The 25,471-nt window shown below is 39.4% G+C and overlaps 4 protein-coding genes across 4 annotated transcripts; all 4 read right to left on the minus strand.

Annotated features, from left to right (window-relative positions):
• Positions 1-3,177: 3,177 nt before the first annotated feature.
• LOC115561092 (olfactory receptor 56A4-like) lies at positions 3,178-4,128 on the minus strand. Its single transcript, XM_030380891.1, has one exon. The coding sequence runs from the start codon at positions 4,126-4,128 to the stop codon at positions 3,178-3,180; it is 951 nt and encodes a 316-aa protein (XP_030236751.1).
• Positions 4,129-8,956: 4,828 nt separating this feature from the next.
• On the minus strand, positions 8,957-9,898 carry LOC115561093 (olfactory receptor 52A5-like). Its single transcript, XM_030380892.1, has one exon. It carries the CDS (start codon positions 9,896-9,898, stop codon positions 8,957-8,959), a length of 942 nt encoding a protein of 313 aa, XP_030236752.1.
• Positions 9,899-12,229: 2,331 nt separating this feature from the next.
• LOC115561094 (olfactory receptor 56A4-like) lies at positions 12,230-13,138 on the minus strand. Its single transcript, XM_030380893.1, has one exon. The coding sequence runs from the start codon at positions 13,136-13,138 to the stop codon at positions 12,230-12,232; it is 909 nt and encodes a 302-aa protein (XP_030236753.1).
• A 5,091-nt stretch (positions 13,139-18,229) lies between these two features.
• Positions 18,230-24,413, minus strand: LOC115561095 (olfactory receptor 56A4-like). Its single transcript, XM_030380894.1, has 2 exons — positions 23,504-24,413; positions 18,230-18,713 (listed from the first exon to the last, which is right to left on the minus strand). The coding sequence occupies exons 1-2, from the start codon at positions 24,388-24,390 to the stop codon at positions 18,230-18,232; spliced, it is 1,371 nt and encodes a 456-aa protein (XP_030236754.1). The 5' UTR covers positions 24,391-24,413.
• Positions 24,414-25,471: the final 1,058 nt, after the last annotated feature.

Below are 25,471 nucleotides of genomic sequence, written 5' to 3' on the forward strand. Positions count from 1 at the left end.
TGAGACTTCTTGAAAAAATGAAGGATAACAAATGTATTCGTTCAACGTTCAATTCTTGGTAAAACATAATCTTCTAAAGATACGGGTTGTATAATCAAACTGAGTTCCTAGGTTTTAAATCCATATACAAGTGGATTGGGTACCGGGGGAAATACAACAACAGATACACATAGGGCTCTCCTCAGGTATGGGGACACACTCAAATCTTTAGAGAAACAATACCTTCCACTTAAACTTTACTTTACTTTGAGGCTAAATGTATGAATCTAGCTTGCAAACAAAGTAATTTGCTAGCTAGCCAGCAGAGCTTGGGTCTCGAACAGTAAAAAAAAGAGTGGCTGACGAGCAAAGTTATCTTCAGGCCCTTAAGCTGAGGATGTTTTGCTTATGCATAACAGACATTGTCTGGATTCACTTGGCCATTCTTTCATTGAATTGCAATGAATAATCGTGTTCCACGCAACAATAAGTCAAACAATCTCTTATTAATTGCCCATTTAATCAACTTATGAAATAAAAAAAATATTTTATTTGAAATCCGCCACTCTGATTGCCAATGTGCTAATGTCAGTTTCTTTTTTCCGTGTTAAATGTCACTATTGACTATTGACTCAGCTATTCCAGCTAGTATATTGTGGCGATCACAGCCGTGTGCCTCGCCAGTGTGCCGGGGTTGGCTCATGGGTACATGGAACGGGGCAGGCTATTGGACTAATAGCCCCCCTGGGGGGGTGGCACCTCGGTGACTAGTGGGGTCGGCTACAGCAACATCTGCATCGAGGCACTTATGTCCATGGGGTATATGGTTTGATATTCCCTTGTACTGTGGCTGTGTGAAAAATAAATGCAACAACCGTAGCCATGCAGTGTATGAGGCACAGGAGTTGTAGTACCCTGGTATCGCTGGGCTCACTTTTGGTTCTTCCCTGGCTGATCGCCACAATACATTAACGTTAACTCACTTAATTAATTTACGAAGAGAGTCACAAGATCAATCACCGGTTTCCCCTGGTTCCACAATTTCTGATTAGGTGAACATGACTAATCTTATTCAGATATACCTGTACATACCTTCAATAACAGACAATGCTTACTTACTTAATACTTTATGGTACTCAACAACACAGCAAGAATACTTCACATTGGATAGTTGGCGTAGCCTACTATTGATATTTCCCTCGAGTTGTTCCTCTGTTTTACCTACAACTATTACTGTCTCGAAATAATGAGCTCAACTGAAGAAGTGTATTTTTTTATCAAAAAAGACTAATGATACCTTCTCTCATCTCATCAAGTTAAATTACTTCTTGATTTGTAACTTTATTTTTCCTTCTCCCCAGTAATTCCCATAAAAACAAATTACATGCTTTGAATTTGCATTTTTGAATACACAGGCAGAATCAAATCCAGTAACCTTATATCTATGTAGTTCTTGTTGAACCTAACTTGAAGAAAAACATATTTAAGTCTTTGGGTTCATTTGCTTGATGGCTGAATAGAAACCGGCCTCCCTGCCACCCAGGAGAGCGGGATTAAGACTCACTTATTCAATACTGTTCTCAATGACAACGAAACAACTGACATACACAGACTCCCAAATCCTTCTATTTAGGTTAAATCGTTTAATATAAAATACATATTTATATTAGGACAATTATAACAAACATTAAACAGAGTATTTGCCTTTAAACTGCCTTTAAAACATGTTAATTATCTGTATAATCCTGATTCTAAAAACATGAACAAATCAAAATCAATCAAAAATATCATGCTATATATTCAAGTTAACATTCGTATTACAATTAATGAATAATACATTTGGAAAGTTTTTTGCAAATTTGCATGAGCTCTAAATACTATAATGAAATGCTTCAGACAAATTGTATGTGTATGTGTCTCCTGTTGTACCTATAAGAATGAACCATACCAACACCTGCATCGAGGCACTTATGTCCATGGGCTATATGGTATGTTATTCCCCTGTACTGTGGCTGTGTGAAAATAAATGCAACACCGTAGCCATGCGGTGTATAAGGCACGGGAGTTGTAATACCCTGATAACGCTGGGCTCACTTCTGGTTCTTCCCTGGCTGATCTCCACAATATATTAACCGTTGGCTCTCTTAGCTAAGTTGCGAAGAGAGTCACAAGATCAATCACCGGTTTCCCCTGGTTCCACAATTTCTGATTAGGTGGACATGACTAATCTTAGTCACATATCCATAGCTTCAACAGACAATACTTAATTTATGGTACTCAACAACACAGCAAGAATACATCACATTGGATAGTTGGCGTAGCCTTTGATATTTCCCTCGAGTTGTTACTCTGTTTTACCTACAGCTATTACTGTGATGAAATCATGAGGTCGACTGAAAAAGTGTATTTTTTTATCAAACAAGACTCGAATGATGTCTTCTCTCATCTCGTCAAGTTCAATTATTATTTGATTTGTAACTTTATTTTTCCTTCTCCCCAGTAATTCCCATAATAACGAATTACATGCTTTGAATTTGCATTTTTAAATCCACAGGCAGAATCAAATCCAGCAACCTTATATCTATGTAGTTCTTGTTTAACCTAACTTGTAGAAAAACATATTTCAGTCTTTGGGTTCATTTGCTTGATGGCTGAATAGAAACCGGCCTCCCTGCCACCCAGGAGAGTGGGATTAAGAATCACTTATTCAATACTGTTCTCAATGACAACGAAACAACTGACACACACAGACTCCCAAATCCTTCTATTTAGGTTAAAACGTTTAATATGAAACACATATTTATATAAGGACAAACATTAAACAGTTTAAATTTGCCTTTAAATTTCCTTTAAAACATGTTAATTATCTGTTTAATCCTAATTCTAAAAACATGAACAAATCAAAATCAATCAAAAATGTCATACTATATGTTCAAGTTAACATTTGTATTACAATTAATGAATAATACATTTGGAAAGTTTTTTGCAAATTTGCATGAGCTATAAATACTATAACGAAATGCATCAGACAAGTTGTTTGTGTATGTTCTCCTGTTGTACCTATGCGAATAAAACTACATACAAAGATATTTGTATGTACTTTTACGCTTGCATCCTGGAAGTCAAATTATAAAAGACCATGAGTACGAATCAATCAAAGTCACCTTCCATGCATAATCTTCACTTGATATATTAAAATTAAATAAAAAAAGTTAACCTAGCTCTTTTAATGATTTTAATCATGTTTTTCTGAAGTTCTTTTGTGTTTAACCCATATATAAGTGGATTGAGTACTGGGGGAAATACAATTATTGATAAACCGATGGCCCTCCTAAGGTGCGGGGACACGCTCTCAAATCTGTGAGACAGCAAAGTGATGAGAGCGTTGATCTCTAATAATAAGAAAACAATCAGATGTGTTCCACATGTTTGGAGCGCTTTCCCCCTCGCATCTGATTGCTTAGTCTTCAAACAGGTCACCAAGATCTGGATGTATGTGTATGTAACTATAATCAGTGATCCACCTTGAATTAATATGATAGTGAATAACCCATAGTAGTTATTTGCGCTACTGTCTCCACAGACTAGTTTCAATAAAGAGGGATTGTTGCAGAATACATCCACAATATTATTCATACAAAATTTGAACCGTGTAGATATACCAAACAGCACTGCCAGAATAAAGATGTCAAATAACCAAACAACTACGATGATTCTTATCAAAATATTGGACGTCATTAGAGAGTGGTATCGAAGAGGCAAGCATATAGCAATATATCTGTCATAGGCCATCGCAGTTAAGAATAAGAAGTTCCCTGTAGCATAGATGTGAATCAACAGCGCCTGGAGAAAACACCCTGGGTAGGAAATAGAGCGGTCATTTGACACTATACTGTGTAACAGCTGAGGGAGAAGAGCAGTGGCTCCCATTATGTCCAGTACAGGCAGGTTTAACAGCAAGATGAACATAGGCGAATGCAAACTCTTTGTGAAGACAATTGTTGTAAACACTAGTATATTACAAAACAGAATCAATACATATGTAAGCGTCCCAAAAACAAAAGCAGGGTAAATGAAGCCAGGCGGTATATTTAATGATTCCATCGTCAGCTCCATTGTCCAGTGACCAGGGGTATCATTTATTTTCATGATTGTATTGTTTTAGTTGTCAAAGTATTGCTTTTTCCTGAAAAATGTTTCCTTCAATAAAAAATAAAGCATCTCAATCAATATTTCAAGGAGTTCGATATAATTTATAACCTCTTGGTATCTTACCTGTTACACTGGATAGTACTTCTGTCATCAACTGTAATTGATACCGTGCATGTTCAGTAAATTTGTGTTATGCCCATGCAGGGCTCCAGGACAGTTATTTTATAATCATGTAAAATCCAGGGAGACCCAAGAGGGACACACAAAGTCAACAGACAGGGTGGTTGAACTGAAGTCAGATGAAACTGTTATGAAACTGAATCGACAGATGGTCAGATTGGTTCAATTCCCATCAGAGAGGTTCTGGGTTCCATCCCTAATGTCCGCAGTCTACCAGTAGACATCCTTCTACAAAATGGGGAACCCCCTGCCTGCCCCTATGACATGTATCTGAATTCCCTGTATGTATATCATATATGGATGAAAACATAGCTTGTTGTTATAGGACAGAGGAATAATCCTGACGAGGAGGTGGGGGGGGGGGGGGGGGTAGGACTGAGAATCCTGACGGGGGGATGGGGGGACGTGGACGGGTAGGTTGCGAGGCGCTGGCCGGGGGATCCTGAGGGACATCTCGTGCATTCCGTATCACCCAATGACAAGAATGATCTGATTTTTGCTATGTTGCTCAAGTGGTAAAATGAATGTAGACCAGCCCATTATAGCTAACTTTGGAGAGCCTCCTGACAAGCTTGTCCGGAAGCTCTCCAAAGCTCAAGAGTAGAAGGATTTGAGGATCCCAAGGGAGACTCAGAATTTCTTCAGCTGCCTGAGGTGGTATAGGCGCTGCCACTGGTGTGATTTGAACCAAGCTAACTTTTGGGCAGTTGGCTATAATGAATGACAAAATTGGAGTCTGATCGTTTGGCTTGGGCTAAGAGCTTTAAATATTACATATTTGCTCTCTCAGCTGCCAGAACAACCCATTTTTCAAATTTGATACACTCTAATAGAAACATTCCCTGTTTTTTATTTTTTACTTTTAGCAAACTCACTAAAAATACCCCCCTATCCTCCTTCTTCACCTCACTCCGGATGAATTTCTGAAATCTTTCACAACAAAAATCGAATCAATCAGGGATGAGATTGATCCTCACAGTACCCCCAACACAGTAGACACAGGGGCTAACTCTAACTGCACCTTTTCAAAGTTTGAAATGATCTCTCCTGAGACATTATCTAAGTTTGTGAACTCCTCAAAGTCCACCACTTGCCTGCTGACCCGTCTAGTCTTTTTAAAGAATTACTACCTCTTCTACTTCATTCCTTCCTTGTCATCACAAAAAAATCACTAGCCTCAGGTAGTATGCCATCAGCTTTCAAGATAGCATTTATAAAACCACTGCTTAAAATACCCAATTTGGATCCACTAGTTCTGAATAATTACAGACCAGTATCAAATGTACCTTTTATGTCAAAAATACTTGAAAAAGCTGTTGCTGACCAACTCACTACTCATCTATCACAAAACAGATTGTTTGAGAAAGTTTAATCTGGTTTCCTATCCCGTCATTCCACTGAGTCAGCATTAACAAGAGTTGTGAATGACCTTTTACAGACTGCGGATAATAATCTAGCATCTTTGCTTCTACTTCTTGACTTAAGCGCTGCATTTGATACCATCAATCACAGCCTACTCTTAAACTGTTTGGAGAAGTATGTTGGAACCCAGGGGACTGTTCCATCATGGTTTCAGTCTTACCTATCAAACAGGACTCAATTTGTAAATTACAGTAACACAATATCTGGATATTCTTCTATTAACTTCGGTGTGCCCCAGGAGTCAGTGCTTGGCCCTATGCTATTTTCGATCTACATGCTTCCTCTTGGTGATATAATCAGGAAATATGACATTTGCTTTCATTGCTATGCTGATTATTCCCAGCTGTACATTCAGGCAAACCATAATGACAACTCGCAAGTTTTCAATTTGGAAGTCTGCCTTTTGGAAGTTAAGAATTTGATGTGTATGAATTTTCCCATGTTAAATGCTGATAAAAAACAAGTTTCTAGTTGTGAGGCCACTCGATATAAAAATTTGACTGAAGAAATTAGTGTTAACATTGTTGTCTGTACCATTACTGAAAGCCCTGTATTAGAAATCTCGCGGTTATTTTAGATTCACATCTAACATTCAAATCACAAATCAAAGCTGCCACCAAGAATGCATTTTACCACTTGAGCAACATAGCAAAAATCAGATCATTCTTGTCATTGCGGGATGCCGAGACACTTATCCACTCATTTGTCTCTTCAAGACTTGATATTTGCAATGCCTTTTTTTCTGATCTTCCAAAATGCGTAACCAGACGCCTTCAGCTCGTGCAGAATGCTGCAGCAAGGATTGCGACTAAAAGTAAAAAAATTGCCCATATAACACCGGTAAGGATTTCCTTACATAGGCTTCCAATAGTGGCCTTAACATTTAAGGCACAAAATGGACTGCCACCATTGTATTTGTCTGAGCTTCTCCACTTATATCCACTTGCACTCCCCCTTCACTCTTCTGACGCTGGTCTTTTGGTCATCCAAACTACCGAAAAATCTTTTGGTAAGAGAGCATTTGCCTATCGTGCCCCATATTTATGGAATAACCTACCCCAACATTTTAGGGGAGTAGGGTCTGTGGATGCTTGTAAATCTAGGTTGAATGGCAACCTAGATTTAATGGCACCATGGAGTGTAATCTGTTGTTGTTGTCTTAAGTCATTATTGTTCTTGTCCCAAATCATTATTTGTTTTAAAACTTTATGATTTTATCAATGTGTTGATGTTTGTTTTTTATCTAGAAGTGTTCTGAGACCATTTCGATGGTGAGACTGCACTTTAAATAATACATTGATTGATTGATTGATTGATTGATTGATTGATTGATTGAATGGATGTATTTGCATCACAAATGGGCGGCTCTTTTATAAGCATTCAATTGGCAGGGACACCCAAGAGATGACGTAACACAGCGTGCTTTGCTGTTTTATAGTATTGTAACAAAACTAAACCAACTCATAGCCAAGATAAAATTGTCAGCACCTAATTGAAAACAATGTGATATAAACATAAGCTAATACATTTTTGGAAACAATACCTCCCACCTACATTTTACTTTAATTGAATGCTAGATGTATGAAGCCAGCTTGCAAACAAAGTAATTTGCTAGCTAGCTAGCAGAGCTTGGGTCTAGAGAATTGCTACAGTCGAAATAGTAAAAAAATGTCCTAACCCTACTTCAGGCCCTTGCTCTGAGGATGTTTTGCTAGAGCATTACTGACAACGTCTGGATTAATTTGGCCATTCTCTCACTAAATTGCAGTAAATAACCGTGTTCCACACAACAATAAGTCAAACAATCTCTTATTAATTGCCCATTTAATCATTTCATGAATCCAAAAAACTTTTATTAGAAATCTGCCACTCTGATCGCCAATTCCAGTAATGTCCGTTTTTTTTATGTGTGTTAAATTTCACTATTGACCATCGGAGCTGCATCGAGGCACTTATGTCCTCGGGGTATATGGTGTCTTATTCCCTTGTACTGTGGCTTTGTGAAAATACATGCAACAACAGTAGCCATGCAGTGTATGAGGAACAGGAGTTGTGATACCCTGATAACGCTGGGCTCACTTCTGGTTCTTCCCTGACTGATCTCCACAATATATTAACCGTTAACTCTCTTAGCTTATTTGTGAAGAGAGTCACAAGATCAATCACCGGTTTCCCCTGGTTCCAAAATTTCTGATTAGGTGGACATGACTAATCTTAGTCACATATCCATACCTTCAACAGACAATACTTAATTTATGGTATTCAACAACACAACAAGTATACATTACATTGGATAGTTGGCGTAGCCTACTATTGATATTTCCCTCCAGTTGTTACTCTGCTTTACCTACAGCTACTACTGTGACGAAATCATGAGGTCGACTGATGAAGTGTATTTTTTTATCAAACAAGACTCTAATGATACCTTCTCTCATCTCATCAAGTTAAATTACTACTTGATTTGTAACTTTATTTTTCCTTCTCCCCAGTAATTCCCATAATAACGAATTACATGCTTTGAATTTGCATTTTTAAATCCACAGGCAGAATCAAATCCAGTAACCTAACATCTGTAGTTCTTGTTGAACCAGGAGAGCGGGATTAAGACTCACTTATTCGATACTGTTCTCAATGACAACGAAACAACTGACATACACAGACTCCCAAATCCTTCTATTTAGGTTAAAACGTTTAATATAAAATACATATTTATATTAGGACAATTATAACAAACATTAAACAGAGTATTTGCCTTTAAACTTCTTTTAAAACATGTTATTTATCTGTTTAATCCTAATTCTAAAAATATGAACAAATCAAAATCAATCAAAAATATCATGCTATATATTCAAGTTAACATTCATATTACAATTAATGAATAATACATTTTGAAAGTTGTTTGCAAATTTGCATGAGCTATAAATACTATGATGAAATGCATCAGACAAATTGTATGTGTATGTTTATCCTGTTGTACCTATGAGAATAAACCATACCAGAAAAGATATTTGTATGTACTTTTACGTTTGCACCCTAGAAGTCAAATTAGAAAAGACCATGAATACGAATCAATCATTTATTGATCACTTCTAAAATAAATTAAAATATTTCCAGAAACATTAAGAAAGGCTAAGTCACCTTTCATGCATAATCTTCACTTGATATATTTAAATTGAATAAAAAAAAGCTGCCTTGGAATTGTAACTGGTTCAGTTCATTAATTTTAAGTTAACCTAGCCCTTTTAAGGATTTTAATCATGTTTGTCCGAAGTTCTTTTGTGTTTAACCCATATATAAGTGGATTGACGACTGGGGGAAATACAATTATAGATAAACCGATGGCCCTCCTAATGTGCGGGGACACATGCTCATATCTGTGAGACAGAAAAGCGATGAGAGCGTTGATCTCTAATAATAAGAAAACAATCAGATGTGTTCCACATGTTTGGAATGCTTTTCCTCTCGCACCTGATTGCTTAGTCTTCACACAGGTCACCAAGATCTGGATGTATGTGAATATCACTGATAACAGTGATCCACCTTGGACTAATATGATAATGAATAACCCATAGTAGTTATTTACGCTACTATCTCCACAGACTAGTTTCACTAAAGCGAGATTGCTGCATAATACAGTCACAATATGAGTCATACAAAATTTGAACCGTGTAGATAAACCAAATAAGACTGCCAGCATAAAGATGTTAAATAACCAAACGCCCACGATGATTCTTATCAAAATATTTGACGTCATCAGAGAGTAGTACCTAAGAGGCAAGCATATAGCAATATATCGGTCGTAGGCCATGGCAGTTAAGAATAGTAAGTTCCCTGAACCAAAGATGTGAAGCAACAGAGCCTGGAGGAAACACCCAGGGTAGGAAATAGAGCGGTCATTTGACACTATACTGTGTAACAGCTGAGGGAAAAGAGCAGTGGCTCCCATTATGTCCAGTATAGGCAGGTTTAAAAGCAAGATGAACATAGGCGAATGCAAACTCTTTGTGAAGACAATTGTTGTAAACACTAGTATATTACAAAACAGAATCATTACATATGTAAGGGTCCCAAAAACAAAAGCAGGGTAAATGAAGCCAGGCGGTATATCTAATGAGTCCATCGTCAGCTCCATTGTCCAGTGACCAGGGGTTTCATTTATTTTCATGATTGTTTTAGTTGTCAAAGTATTGCTTTTTCCTGAAAAATGTTTCCTTTGATAAAAAATAAAGCATCTCAGTCAATACTTCAAGGAGTTCGATATTCATTGATAACCTCTTGGTATCTTACCTGTTACACTGGATAGTACTTCTGTCATCAACTGTAATTGATACCATGCATGTTCAGTACATTTATGTTCTGCCCATGCAGTGCTCCAGGAAAGTTATTTTATAATCATGTAAGAACCAGGGAGACCCAAGAGAGAAATACAATTCAACAGACAGGGTGGTTGAACTGAAGTCAGATGAAACTGTTGTGAAACTGAATTGGCAGATGGTCAGATGGGTTCAATTCCCATCAGAGAGGTTCTGGGTTTCATCCCTAATGTCCGCAGCCTACCTGTAGACATCCTTCTGTAAGATGGTGAACCCCTGCCTGGCCCTATGACATGTATCTGAATTCACTGTAAGTGGATTTGGATGAAAGCATCTGTTAAATTACTCAATTGTAAATATATGGATGAAAACATAGCTTGTTGAAATAGGACAGATTTCTTTCAGATTAGGCTTTTTTTAAAGATTGTCCATCGGAAATATTTCGCACTATAAGATCACTGATATTCAACAAGTTTATTTCCTGATATCACGGCCATTGGGTGTCACTCAGGGAACTATCTGTTAAACATTGTTCAATATATAATCAGGACAATTCTGAAATAAATCAGCTCTCAGTGAGCTATTGAGATCAGGAAGCAAAAAAGGGGAATAATATTGAACGTCAAACTCAACCAAGCCATTATGTGATTTGCGTCCGTCTGAAACAACCCAAAGATTAAATTAAATTAAAGTGTCTTAAACGTATCAATCAGATTTTAGGGTAGGCTATAATATCAAACTGAAGAAGCAATAAAGTTTGTATTGTTGTGTCATCGGCAGAGTCCAACCGTGCCGAGCCGGGCCAAAAATATAAGAATAAAATGACATTAAAACAATTAGCCCTATATAGAATAACAAATCTGTAACAGTTTAAAAATCTAATATGTGCCAACAATTATAAATAGTGATATTCTGTACAGTAAATGGAATAAAAATAGTTAAATTGAGTTTGTCTATGTTATAGCTATGTGTCTGCGTATGTGCATGAGTTGGACAGTGTGGGTGACTTTGTTGGGGGTCTTGTTGAGGTCAGTGTACAGTCCTGATGGCCTGGGGAAAGAAACTCTGTCTCAGTATCTCTGTCTCCGCTGCATAACAGCGGAGGCGTTTGCCTTTTCGCAGCACCTGAAACAGTCCGCTATTGGGGTGATGGGAAGCCTTCATGATCCTACAGGCTCTGGTTCTGCACCTCCTGGTGTATTAGTCCTGCAGGGGGGAGAGTAGTTCCTGTAGTGCGTTCAGCCAGCCATACAACTCTCTGAAGAGCCCTCCTGCTCTGGGCAGTACTGTTGCCAAACCAGGCAGTGGTGTTGGTTTTCAGGATGCTCTCCAAAGCTCAAGAGTAGAAGGATCTGAGGATCCCCAGGGAGACTCTGAATTTCTTCAGCTGCCTGAGATGGCATTGGCGCTGCCGCTGGCGGGATTTGAACCAAGCTAACTTTGGGGCAGTTTGCTACAATGGGCTGGTCTACATTAAGGCCATTGTCTGAGAAATTACATGAAACAAAATCACAATCCAGGGTCATCAATAACTTCCAGCAGTATGGGTGCTTTGTTCCATAGGAGGCACTATCTGACACTCTGAGGCAGTGGCAGTAAGTCGAGAGTCTATAACTTACGATGCTTTAATTTGAGGCAAAAAAATCACTATACAGAAATTGCCTGGCTTCTTGTCCCATATGTTGAGCATGTGTGATTTTATAATTCAACATCCCATTAAAATGTATAAATTGTACTTTAACACTTTACACTTACTTAAAGAAATTGTCATATGTCTCCAATATTCAACTAACATAATATGTACAACCATTCTTAAATTATTGTTTGAAGTATGATTTAAAATAATGTATGCATTGGAGAACATTCTTGCAAATATGTTTTTTTTCGGCTACAACACAATTTTTTTGCAGACGTTAATCATATGATTTTTCTCATATCATTCATGTCAGCATACAATATACACGAGCCATATACATTGAAAGTTTCTGACCATAAAAACATTAATAATGTTAATCTTATAATATAGTCAGAATAGGAATTACACTGTTATGTGGTTTCAAACTACCATGGAAACAATCCTATCATTGGATTATATTAAACCAAGACAAATATAGTAACACCTGTACAAGTGTGTGTAAATAAGTAGATATACAGTAATACAGTGTGATCCCAAATATATAAAGTTAGTGCTTAACACGGGCAAAACATGATCTTCTTAAAATTTGGATTATATTTCGCCTGAGTTCCTGGGTTTTGAATCCATAAATAAGTGGATTAAGCACTGGGGGATATACAATACCTGATACACCCAGAGCTCTTCTCAAGTATGGGGACACACTCTCAAATCTATGAGACATTAAAACAATGCAACAATTGATCTGCAAAAATACGAAAACAATCAGATGTGTTCCACATGTTTGGAGAGCTTTCCCCCTAGCATCTGACTGCTTCGTCGTCACACAAGTCAACAAGATCTGGATGTATGTGTATATAACCAAAATCAGTGATCCACCTTGAATTAATATGATAGTGAATAACCCATAATAATTATTTACGCTACTGTCTTCACAGATTAGTTTCACTAAAGAGGGATTGTTGCAGAATACATCTACTATATTATTCATACAAAATTTGAACCGTGTAGATATACCAAATAGCACTGCCATAATAAAGATGTCAAATAACCAAACAACTACGATGATTCTTATCAAAATATTGGACGTCATGAGAGAGTGGTACCGAAGAGGCAAGCATATAGCAATATAACGGTCATAGGCCATCGCAGTTAAGAATAAGAAGTTCCCTGAACCATAGATGTGAATCAACAGAGCCTGGAGAAAACACCCTGGGTAGGAAATAGAGCGGTCATTTGACACTATACTGTGTAACAGCTGAGGGAAAAGAGCAGTGGCTCCCATTATGTCCAGTACAGGCAGGTTTAACAGCAAGATGAACATAGGCGAATGCAAACTCTTTGTGAAGACAATTGTTGTTACCACTAATATATTACAAAACAGAATCATTACATATGTAAGGGTCCCAAAAACAAAAGCAGGATAAATGTAGTCAGGCGGAATATCTAATGATTCCATCGTCAACTCCATATTCCAGTGACCCGGGGTATCATTTATTTTCATTATTCTTGGTTTTAATGGTTAAAGTATTACATTTTCCTGCAAAGATTTTTTCCCTTTAATAAAAATTATGCATTTCAGTTGGCACCTCAAACAGCTCGATATTCATTGCTAACCTTTTGGTATCTTACCTGTTACCTTGAATAGTACTTCTGTCATCAACTGTAATTGATACTGCCTATGCATGTTCAGTACATTTATGTTCTGCCCATGCAGTTCTCCGGGACTGTGGTTTTATAATCATGCAAGAACCAGGAAGATCCAGGACAGAAAGAAAACCAAAACAACAGGGTGGGGGGGGGGAGGCTGCGGTGAGGTTTAAATTCCCATCAGAGAGGTTCTGGGTTCCATCCCCAATGTCCGCAGCCTACCTGTAGACATCCTTCTACAAGATGTCAAACCCCTGCCTGCTCCTTAATGACATGTATCTACTTGATGTATCATGCTAGCTAATTAACCGAGTTTCAATCATTATTATCTCTATCAGTTTTCCCCTCAGTGTTTGGACACTGACTCGGAGTGGAGTGCCGCTGTCCGGCACAGACTCCTCTCTGAAGAATGAGGGTAGCCTGCAAGATACACAGGGACCTTTACTGCTTATTGTCCCTCTTGATCCCTGGTTCAGATGTCTTTATTAAGGATCAAAAATATCTGAAGAATAACCACTACCTTTCCAGCTCTGTCAAAAATAATTATTGTTCTATGTAAAATATTCCAAACATTATCCCAACTGATTGAGCCCTCCATCCCACAGAGTTGTGTTTAATGAACCTCCTACTTTTTAGAGAACCCGGCTATTATTTTAACTAGAGTATTCGCGCCTCTCGTTGTAATTAAACCCATAGCAATATTGTGGTTATCCCAGCAGGGATATAACATTTATTAACCACAAATGACTCTTAAAAGCAGTGCCAGCATTTAAATATTTTTTAACTATTCAGCGAACAAAAGGCAACAGGCTGATTACCATATAGGGGACCACTCAATGACATGCAGAAGCCTCATCGACACGCCCACTCCTCATTCACATATAATGTAATTTACATTTCCCATGGAAAAAATACTACCTCAGGGGTAGTATTATTCAGGAGAGTTTCAGGATATGCTGTTCACACATACGACCCATCAGGAGAATATTAGGACTTACACGTGTGTCTGAAAGCAGCTAGTATATGAGCATTTGAAATGAAATTAGTCAATTAATGGTAACAGGGGTAATTGTTCAATGGAAAGTGTAGTATACTATGCATGCAAATCAATTATTAAATAGCTTTTACTGTTATTCAGGGCGGAAAAGTGCATTGACACTTTAAAATGTAAGGCAACTACTATTGGATAGTTGAAAATAATAAATCATTGAGATTAAACATCTCTTCCAGTGTCCTGGCAAAGATAGGAAGCAGTAGCCTACAGTCACACTTAGCATACACACAAAACATAAGAAATAAAACAACTAAAACAGTCCGCAGGGTGGAGGGGGGGATATCAATATCGCAAGACATTTGGGGAGGCTCAAGGAGGAGGGTAATATTAAGTTTGTGGAACAAAGTGTAAAGACATTTCGGGAGGCTCAAGGAGGAGAAAATATTACATTTGAGCAACAAAGTGTAGTCTTGTGGTGGACTCTATAGACATAATTCACCATACTTTGTTATTGACATGTTTTCGTTCTGTGTTATAGGGACACTGTCTCTTTAAGATCACACAACTTATTTGTTGATATGCCGGTCGGTGCGATGTTTGAATTTAAAGGTTTTTATATGACAAAATGAATGACCCGCCGATGCTTGACGAGGTGAGAAATTGTCTCTTCCCTTATTTTATGGCAATTTCTACAGTCTATAGACAGAACGTGTTACCTGGGAGAGTTTGTCGACGACGGAGCCGTTATGTTTAAAAACACAACGTCTTACCTGGGCTAGTGTGTCGCTGCGGTGCATGCGTGTGTGTTCTTACCTGGGGGTGTGTCGATGGCGGAGCCGTTATATTCAAAAACATAACATCTTACCTGGGCGAGTGTCGCTGCGGTGTGTGCGCGTGCGTGTGTGTTTTTACCTGCGCGAGTGTCGATGGCGGAGCCGTTATGTTTAAAAACATAACGTCTTAGCTCGACGAGTGTGTCAAAGTCAAAGTCAAAGTCAAAGTGAGCTTTATTGGCTGTGTCCCAATTCCTAGGACGCATCTTTCGAAGGCCGCATTCGAAGGATGCGTCGACGCCGATTGCGTCACAGCGTCGCGCCAAGTGCTGTCCCAATTCCAAGGGTCCTTCAAATGCGGCCTACGAATTCAGCCTTCTTTTCCCGGATTTGAAGGATGCATCGGCTGTATCCTTCACGGCCCAACGTATCCCAAGATCCTTCACGGCCCAACGTATCCCTACCAAGATTCATTGCGAATTCAATCAATGGAGATGGCGGAGAATGGCGATTTGTGTTCTGCGTTTAAATGTAAGTATTTGGTTTCTAGTCACTCGAGTATTTAACGATACAAATGTTAAAAATACAAGGGCCCTTAAAACTTTTTCATTAAAGTAATAGGCAATATAAGTAAGGTAACGTTACAGTTAGTGACGCTGTAACGTTAACTAAGAGCACCCGGCCGTTAAGCCCTATAGTTTCAAATTTAAGAGGTTAAAATGGTTATATTTACCGAAATTGTGGCGATTATATAGATAATTTGCTATTCTGTAACGTTAGATAAATAGACCAACGCGAACACAGGTTGTGGACCCTGGTTTTCAGACCGTAACGTTACAGACGTTGATTGATTACACAGTTAACTTGGTTATTTTGCTATTTAAGCTGCTTTTGTTTGGTAGTGTAAAGCAAAACTAATTCTAACATTTGGTTTTGGTTCAGGGGGCCAGCAGCATACTGCTCGATTTATTCTATTGAGGGGGGAGAACGATGAGCTGTTCACCGGGGTGAAATACTCAGCAAGTGTGGCTTGGGGGTAAAGAAACAATCATTTATTTATATCGTAAGTTAGTTTATAAAAATTATTATAGGCCATATTTATATCTACATTTGACCATCTTGTAAAGGTTAGTTAAATTAGCCCTCATTAACAGCAGGACAGATACAACATCCAAAGAAATCGTTTACTACGATGTCCTATTTTGGGTTATTAAAGAAAGAAAGACAAAAAAAGTCACAGCTCGCATCAGTACTAGACAGCACTAGAAAAACACACAAAGAAAAAGGGTGTTTTGACTTCTACTGGTTGTCTTATTATTATGGGCTTCATATAGGATGAGGGCTAATTTAGATGTAACCTTTACAAGATGGTCAAATATATATATTATAAATGGCCTATTGTTAACATGGGCTATTAACATGATTGATAAATGTGTCTCGTTTTCTCTGATTAATAATGTCTCTGTGTTTAGGACAATTCTGGAGAAAATAGGCCTGAAAAAAATTATAAAGTATGTACATGTCATTTAAAAAAAACATTATTTGTTTTAACCATGCAAGTTAATAAACATTTTGCTGAAATTTGTTTTGATACTGCTGTTGTTAACTGCCATGATTGATTTCCTCTGCCTTAGGATTGCAAGTATCCAGGGTCAGGAGAGGGGGTAGGTGGGAAACCCGGTGCTGCCACTTGGCCCTGGTTGGTCCTCATGGATGAGGTATTGGGACAGAGGCATTCCACCAACCCCCCGTCCTAATTGCCTCCATCCCTGAGAACACACCAGGGCCAAGTACAGCAAGTATAGCAGTGGTGGATCAGGAGGTGGAGGACAAGGATCAGGAGGAGGAAAGACAGCGAGGGCCAAGGTCCAGAAAGAGGGACAGAGAGGAAGACATGTTCCAGAGTCGCTCACTATCTTCCGAAAAGGACTCAAGACTCACCTGTTCAGAGTCCACCTCGACTGCATAGCCACCCTCCCCCTTCTGGCAACCATTGTACACTGTTGTATTGTATTGTATTATAGTACTTAACTGTGTAGCAACTGCAGTAGCTGCTATCATGGCTGTAACACAGGGAATTGATTAGCCTAGCGATTGTGGTACTTGCACTTGGTTCTATGAACATCCTTTCTGTACCGGCAGCGATATATTGATGCACTTCTTATGACAAATGTACTTATTGTAAGTCGCTTTGGATAAAAGCGTCTGCTAAATGCCCTAAATGTAAATGTAAAATGTAAATGTTCCAGTTAATAAAAGAGGACATGAGGCTACAAAGGGAGGCAGAGGAGAGAAAAGCCCAGGAGAGCAGGGAAAGAATGGATAGGTTTTTCTAAATTTTGGAGCGTTTGGTGGACGAATAACTTATGTTCTGTAATATTTAACACATTGTTTATTATTATTTACATATTTATTGAAACTAACTTATTTAACTAACTTTTTTGATTAACTATTTATTAAAACCCTTACTAACTTTTTTGTATTGACTAATGTGTTCGTATATAACTTATAAAACATATATACAACAATAAAACTATTTACAACAAACATTCATGTGACTATTTACAACAATTATTATAAAACTATATACAAAAACATAATGATCAATATTAATTTTTGTTGGTTTCTTTTTTTCGCGCTGTCCGGTTTAACTTCTGTTTACTAATGGGTCAGTTCAGCTGTCAGGGTTGCTAGGTGACAGGAGCAGCGCGTGGTCACGCAAGGTAAAGGGCGGTAACGGTTTGTTACGTAAACCAGAAATGCTCCGTAGGCTAGACCGTCCCATTTCTTCGGCCTTCGGAGTGTCCTTCGCGGTCTACGAAGGCCGCATCCTTCGAAGGACGCGGTCTACGAAGGATGCGTCCTATGAATTGGGACACAGCCATTGTCAACACTTCACATGTACAAGACGTGAGGGAATCGAGAAAACGTTTCCCCCTATCCCGCGGTGAACATATAAAAAGTGCACAGGCACAAACACAAATATACGAGACAACACTAAAAATAGACAAGATAGACAATGACATAAAATATAGGAGTTCTGTATGAATAAAATAAGTAAAAATAATTTTGCAAAGTGCAAAGACAGTTAGTCCACAGTGTAGCAAGGCAGAAAGCAGGGGGGGGGGGTATTTCAGCTCACCGACAGCCCTGCCGATGTGGCTGAGGGGAGAGAGGGGAGAGAATTTAGTTTCCTGACAGCCTGGTGGATGAAGCTGTTTTTGAGTCTGGTGGTGCGGGCATGCAGGCTCCGATACCTTCTTCCAGAGGGCAGGAGGGTGAACAGACTGTGAGCGGGATGGCTGGCCTCGCTCACAATCCTGGTCGCTTTGCGGGTGAGGCGAGTGCTGTATGTGTGTTGCACGGAGGGGAGTGGGGCACCGATGATCTTTGCAGCTGTGTTAACCACGCGCTGCAGGGCTTTCCTGCTGTATTCAGCGCAGCTCCCGCCCCACACGGTGATGCAGCTAAACAGGATGCTCTCAATGGTGCCTCGGTAGAATGTGCACAAGATTGATGGGGGGGCTCGTGCTTGCTTAAATTTTCGGAGGAAGTAGAGGCGCTGATGGGATTTCTTCGCCAGTGATGCAGTGTTGGTGGTCCAGGAGAGGTCGTTGCTGATGAACACCCCCAGGAATTTTGACTAGAGTTTTCGCGCCTCTAGTTGTAATTAAACCCATAGCAATAATGTGGTTACCCCAGCAGGGGTATAACATTTATTAAACACAAATGACTCTTAAAAGCAGTGCCAGCATTTAAATATTTTTTAACCATTCAGCGAACAAAAGGCAACAGGCTGATTATCATATAGGGGACCACTCAATGACATGCAGAAGCCTCATCGACACGCCCACTCCTCATTCAGATATAATGTAATTTACATTTCCCATGGAAAAAATACTACCTCAGGGGTAGTATTATCTCTGCCTTTGTCTTGTCATACGGTGTGTGCGTGTGCGTGCGTGTATACGTCGCTGTCTTTGTCTTGACGTGCCGTGTGTGCAAGTGCACGTGTGTGTGTGTGTGTGTGTGCGTTTCCATGTATGTTCGTGCGCATTTGCGTCTGTGTGCGGTGTGTGTATGCGGTTTGTAGGCCTATGTGTGTGCTTGCGGTGTATGTATGTGTTTGTGCGTGCTGTGTGTGTGTGTGAGCTGCAGGCTGCTTGGCACATGCGCACATGAGTAACTTGAGTAACTGGTGCGATAGGCCTGTTGTTATAGTAGTAAGATATCATTGGAGTTCTGTTGGCCAATATCTCTTTGTCAACAACCATGCTCGTGCTTTTCCAGTGTCTTCATCTTTTTCTTTAAACAACACTACTCAAAAGTTTTTTTTCTACACGCGCCACTTTGGCTGGTGTTCGAAAATAGTGAACTTCAGGACCTTGTGCTAGGGAAGGTTTTCTTCTGCTTAAATAATACATAAAACTAACAATCTCGAATTCTCATCCTCATCTACATCCGCTTTTCCGGGGTCGGGTCAAGGGGGGCAGCACCTCCAGCAGAGGGCCCCAGACTTCCCTTTCCTGTGACACATTAACCAGCTCTGACGGGGGGATCCCGAGGCGTTCCCAGGCCAGTGTTGAGATATAATCTCTCCACCTGTTCCTGGATCTTCCCCAAGGTCTACTCCCCACTGTCGTGCCACGACACCTCCCTCGGGAGGCGCCCAGTGGGCATCTTTACCAGATGCCCGAACCACCTCGACTGACTCCTCTCTAAGCAGAGGAGCAGGTGATTATCCGAGTTCCTCACGGATGGCGGAGCTTCTCACCCTATACCTAAGGGAGACGCCAGCCACCCTGAGAAAACCAATCTTGGCCGCTTTACCCACGATCTCGTCCTTTTGGTCATCACCCATCCTTCATGACCATAGGTGAGGTTAGGAACGAAGATCAACCGGTAGATCGAGAGCTTATCCTTGCGGCTCAGCTCTCTTTTCGTCACAACGGTGCGGTAAAGCAAACGCAATAGCGGCCCCGCTGCTCAGATTCTCCGGCCAATCTCACACTCCTTCAATTGGGCTGAGCTGAGGATTCATTTCCTACCACCAAGTAGGCAATCCACCGGTTTCCTGCCGAGAGTCATGGCCTCAGATTTATGATGATGTTTTATTTTAGCTCATGTACTAATCATACATTTTCTGTGGATTTGTCCCTGCACACGGAGACCGCACATGTTTGTGTATGTACGTTAGCTAAATGGTAAATATTGCTAGCACGTCACATAATCGAATGTAATCAAAGTTCAAATTAAAAATGAAATGATGACGTCAAGTAAGAACGGGGTCGTTACTGTGAGGGAGAGAGGGAGGATGGAAAGGGAGGGAAGGTAAGAAAGACCCTTAGTATTGATGTTATAGTTTATATATTTTGAAAGTTCTAATAAATCTCAAATGGGACAACCTTTTTTCTTGATTTGTTTTTTTATTAACAGTATTTACTAGAGCTGTCAAGCGATTAAAATATTTAATCGTGATTATTCGCATTAATGTCATAGTTAACTCACGATTAATCGCGATTAATCGCAAATTATTTTTCTATGCTAAATATCACTTGATTTTTTTGTCCCATAATTCTACTCATTTTAATTCTCTTATCAACATGGTGAAGTGCATCGGCTTGCCTTGTGCAAATTATTTTTTATTGATAACAACATTGGCATATACTGATCAAAACAGGACGATACAAAAAAAGAGCCTATAGTGCAATTAAACTACTGCTTTGAACAAATGTCATTTGAACATAGCAGTCAGGCTACTGCTTCTTTGTTTTGAGCCAAAGAAAAATTATTATTATTTTTTTTTAAATAATATAATTGCGTTAATCGCGCGATAAAACTTTTAACGCCGTTAAAATTGGTTTGCGTTAACGCCGTTAATAACGCGTTTAACTGACAGCTCTAGTATTTACTTGTACTTTTACTTTCAATACTTAAGTCCATATAATATCAGAAAATTACTTTGGATATAACCTAACCCTAAATAATATCAGATACTTTAAAGATCCCATTGCAGGAAAATTTAACTTTCTGAGGTTTTCTAACATTAATATGAGTCCCCCTAGCCTACCTACGCTCCCCAAGTAGCAAGAAATTGCGTTGGGTGTAAAACGAGCACTAGGCATTCTGCTCCGCCTTTGAAAAACCGAAGCTCAGACACACCGTTTTGGAATTTTCCCCGTATGTTGTCAGTCATATGGGGACGACACACCCAGATACATCCACTGTAAACAGAGCGCATGGTACCGTGGCCGCAAGCTGCTCAGGGCCACACCCCCACCCTCCTCCTTGACCCGCCTCTCTCCTCCTCCAAAATCTCATTTGAGATTTGGGGAAATCTCAATGTGCGACTGGCTCGTAGTGGCTGTAATTCTGCACCACGGCTGAATTTCGGGAACGTCTTCAAATAATGTGTTAGGGGCCAAGGCCAACTTATATCTTTATTAAAGCATCCATAAAGTAGCATGCCATGGGACCTTTAAGACTTTTACTTAAGTATTATTAGATTGGGTGACTTTTACTTTCTTCAGCCACCCATGTGGCAGCGCACCCAACCCCATCGGGTCTTCCTGCATGCAGGTGGTGGGTCCACAGGACGGAGAGGAAGGGTGTGCCACGTCGCTTCTTTGCCCGGCCAGGCTCCGTGGCAAACCCGGCCACCAGCTATCGCCGACGAGCCCTCCGCCTCAGACGTGGGCCCCCGGTTTCCTCCGGGCAGGGTCTCTCCTCCTCTTTTTTGCCTATTCATGGGCCTTGACACTTGGAGAACCATTCTTAAGGGCTGATTATGGTCCCACGTTCACACAAAACAAGGGGGTTACTGACCCGTTACGTCCTTGCCGACCCTCCTTACGTCCACCGCAAGGGCCTGACGTGCGCCTCCCAACAATTGTAACCTTCCGTCGAGGCGAAGCAGCAGCAAGGGATGTGATTGGTCCACTCCCTAAAACCGACGCAGAACCAAAACAGGTCACGACTGCGTCGAAGGGTCTGCGTGGTCCTTGTGTTGCGTGACGTGAGACCATAATCAGCCCTTTAGTCTGGCCCCTCAACTGTGACCAATCTGCTAACCTACAAGTAGCACAAGGCTCCAGACAACACAGCCCTCAGGGCCACAGGGACACGCAAACCTCTCCACCACGATAAGGTCACGGTTCCAGGAGAGGCGAATCTCGAATGAATAGTCAATATAATAATAATAATAATCTGCAACTGTGATTGCAATGTATCAAAGTTTGCTTGGTGAGGTCGAGGTTAGGTCTTGGCCCAATTTAAACACAAACAACATCACCAAGAGTCCCATTTTTTACCTGTGGTATCAAAGAAAGTGTCTGACACATGATAAAATATTTCTATATTGTGTTTTATTTATGCCCAGTAGTTCCCCTAAAAACGAACCACAAGCGTGCCTTTATCTCAAATTACAGTGGGTGGCATTGTTGAGCTGTAGAAGAACTTCTCTCAGAATCGGACCTTTACAAACCGTATTAAGGAGAACAATCATTTAACAATTATTTCACATTTCTGTACTCCAATCACATAGCTAAAATCAAATTAGAGTCCCAAATTATTTGAGAATCTGCTGTATAAATTAGGTAGGATGTAAATTAGGCCAAGTTTACGGTCAAGATTAATGTCTCTTATTTTTGATGCTCCCAAACCCACTCACTATGTAAAGTGATTTGTCTGACTTTAAAGAACACTATAAATGCAGTGATTATATTTAATTATTCATAACTGTATATTATTTACTACTGTAGTATCGTCAGCTACATTTTTAAATGCATAAACAGAATCAAATGTAGTAACCCTCACATCCATGTAGTTATTGTTGAACCGAACATTAAGTCTTTGGTGTTAATTTGCCCTGTTTAATTATTACTAACATTTAACAATATTTGCCTTTAAACTGAGCTTTAAGTAAATTTAATAACATTTGTTCATACTATATGTTCACGTGTAAAAATTATTATTGGCAAATTAGCATGAGTTACAAATACTATAATGCAATGACTCAGAGAAATAGTGTGTGTGTGTGTGTGTGTGTGTGTGTGTGTGTGTGTGTGTGTGTGTGTGTGTGTGTGTGTGTGTGTGTGTGTGTGTGTGTGTGTGTGTGTGTGTGTAGAATTGATCATTCGAATAAACCACACCAGAAAATATATTTGTTTGTACTTTTACCCATCCTAGAATGTCAAAATTAGAAAATACCATGAATTTGTAGTTATTGATCACTTCTAAACAAAATTTGTTGTTCGCAATGAGGCTTTGCATTATGAAAATGTTTCCAGAAACATTAAGAATGTTTAAGTGACCTTTCATGTATAATCTTAACTTGATAAATCTAAATTAAATCAAAAAAGGTGCATTGGAATTGTAGCTGGTTTAGTTCGTTATTTTTTAAGTTAACCTTGTTCTTTTAATGATTTTAATCATGTTTTTCTGAAGTTCTTTTGTGTTTAACCCATATATAAGTGGATTGAGTACTGGGGGAAACACAATAGCTGATGCACCCAGGGCCTGTCTCAGGTTTGGGGACAAAATGTCAAATCTGTGAGACATTGTAGCGATGATACAAATTAAATGAAAGAATAAAAAAACCACCAGATGTGTTCCACATGTTTGGAGAGCTTTTCCTCTCGCATCTGACTGCTTAGTCTTCATACAAGTCAACAATATCTGGATGTATGTGAATATCACTAAGAACAGTGATCCACCTTGGACTAATATGATAGTGAATACACCATAGTTTCTATTGACGCTGCTGTCTTCGCAAACTAGTTTCACTAAAGAGGGGTTGTTGCAGAATACATCTAATATATAATTCTTACATAATTTGAACCGTGTAGAAATACCCAGCAGCACTACTATAATTAAGATGTCAAATAACCAAACAACTACGATGATTCTTATCAAAATATTTGACGTCATCAGAGAGTGGTACCTAAGAGGCAAGCATATAGCAATATATCGGTCGTAGGCCATGGCAGTTAAGAATAGGAAGTTCCCTGAACCATAGATGTGAATCAACAGAGCCTGGAGAAAACACCCAGGGTAGGAAATAGAGCGGTCATTTGACACTATACTGTGTAACAGCTGAGGGAAAAGAGCAGTGGCTCCCATTACGTCCAGTATAGGCAGGTTTAACAGCAAGATGAACATCGGTGAATGCAAACTCTTTGTGAAGACAATTGTTGTTATCACTAATATATTACAAAACAGAATAATTACATATGTAAGGGTCCCAAAAACAAAAGCAGGGTAAATGTAGCCAACTGGTATATTTAATGATTTCATCGTCAGCTCCAATGTCCAGTGACCAGGGGTATCATTCATTTTCATGATGTATGTTCTTAGTTGTCAAGCTGTTTGATTTTCCTGGAGTGAAAAATTCCAAGCACTCAGAGTTAAATTAAATTAAGCAAGTCACAATATCTTAGTTAAAACTTATTAAAGTTTGATATTCATCGCTAACCGCTTGGTATCTTACCTGTTACACTGGATAGTACTTCTGTCATCAACTGTAATTGATTACATGCATGTTCAGTACATTTATGTTCTGCCCATGCAGTGCTCCAGGAAAGTTATTTTATAATCATGCAAGAACCAGGGAGACCCAAGAGAGAAATACAAAATCAACAGACCAGGTTGGGGTGAGCTCAGGTCAGAGGCTACCCATTTCAATAGAGCTACAGCCATGAAGATGAATTGGCAGATGGTCAGATTGGTTCGATTCCCATCAGAGATGTTATGTTTTACATCCCTGATGTCCGCAGCATACATGTAGACATCCTTCTGTAAGATGGCGAACCCCTGCTTGCCCCTTAATGACATGTATCTGAATTCATGTTAAATTCATTTGGAATAAAGCATGTGCTCAATGAATTAATTGTAAATAAACAGATGTTTGACCAAATTAGTAAATGGGTGGAGCTGTTGGAACACAGGATAGACTCTGATAGGGTCTGGGTTCTAACCTTGGGAGAGATACCATATTTTGCGGCCGTGTGTCTATCCGAGTAGTGTTCACTGAACCTCATACTTTTTTATAGAATCCCTTTCTATTATTTAAATGTTGTTCTTAGGAGCTTTTCTCTTTATATGTATTTAATTTTTATCTCACAAAAAAGTACAGTTTTTACCGAGGGTATCAAAGAAATTGTCCAAAGTTCAGACACATTATCAAATATTCCTAGATTCCTATATTTTTCTCCCAGTAGTTAACCTTAAAATGAATTACATGCGTGTCTTAATCTCAAAATACGGTGGCGTTGTTGAGCTGTAGAGAACACCTTCACTAAGAATCAGACCCTTAGTTCCAAACCTCAATATACCATAAAATAAACACCGACATGGCAATGAGTTTACCCTGGTATGG

This window comes from Gadus morhua, chromosome 16, assembly GCF_902167405.1.
Source record: "Gadus morhua chromosome 16, gadMor3.0, whole genome shotgun sequence".
Classification (NCBI taxonomy): domain Eukaryota; kingdom Metazoa; phylum Chordata; class Actinopteri; order Gadiformes; family Gadidae; genus Gadus; species Gadus morhua.

Excerpts from the sequence above, each read along its gene's own strand:
- LOC115561095 (XM_030380894.1), bottom strand. The coding sequence starts at position 24,390 with ATGAAATCATTAAATATACCAGTTGGCTACATTTACCCTGCTTTTGTT. Across the intron at positions 18,714-23,503 it reads AAAATCATTAAAAGAACAAG|CAACGACCTCTCCTGGACCA; the intron begins GTTAACTTAAAA and ends GGTGTTCATCAG.
- LOC115561092 (XM_030380891.1), bottom strand. The coding sequence starts at position 4,128 with ATGAAAATAAATGATACCCCTGGTCACTGGACAATGGAGCTGACGATG.
- LOC115561094 (XM_030380893.1), bottom strand. The coding sequence starts at position 13,138 with ATGGAATCATTAGATATTCCGCCTGACTACATTTATCCTGCTTTTGTT.
- LOC115561093 (XM_030380892.1), bottom strand. The coding sequence starts at position 9,898 with ATGAAAATAAATGAAACCCCTGGTCACTGGACAATGGAGCTGACGATG.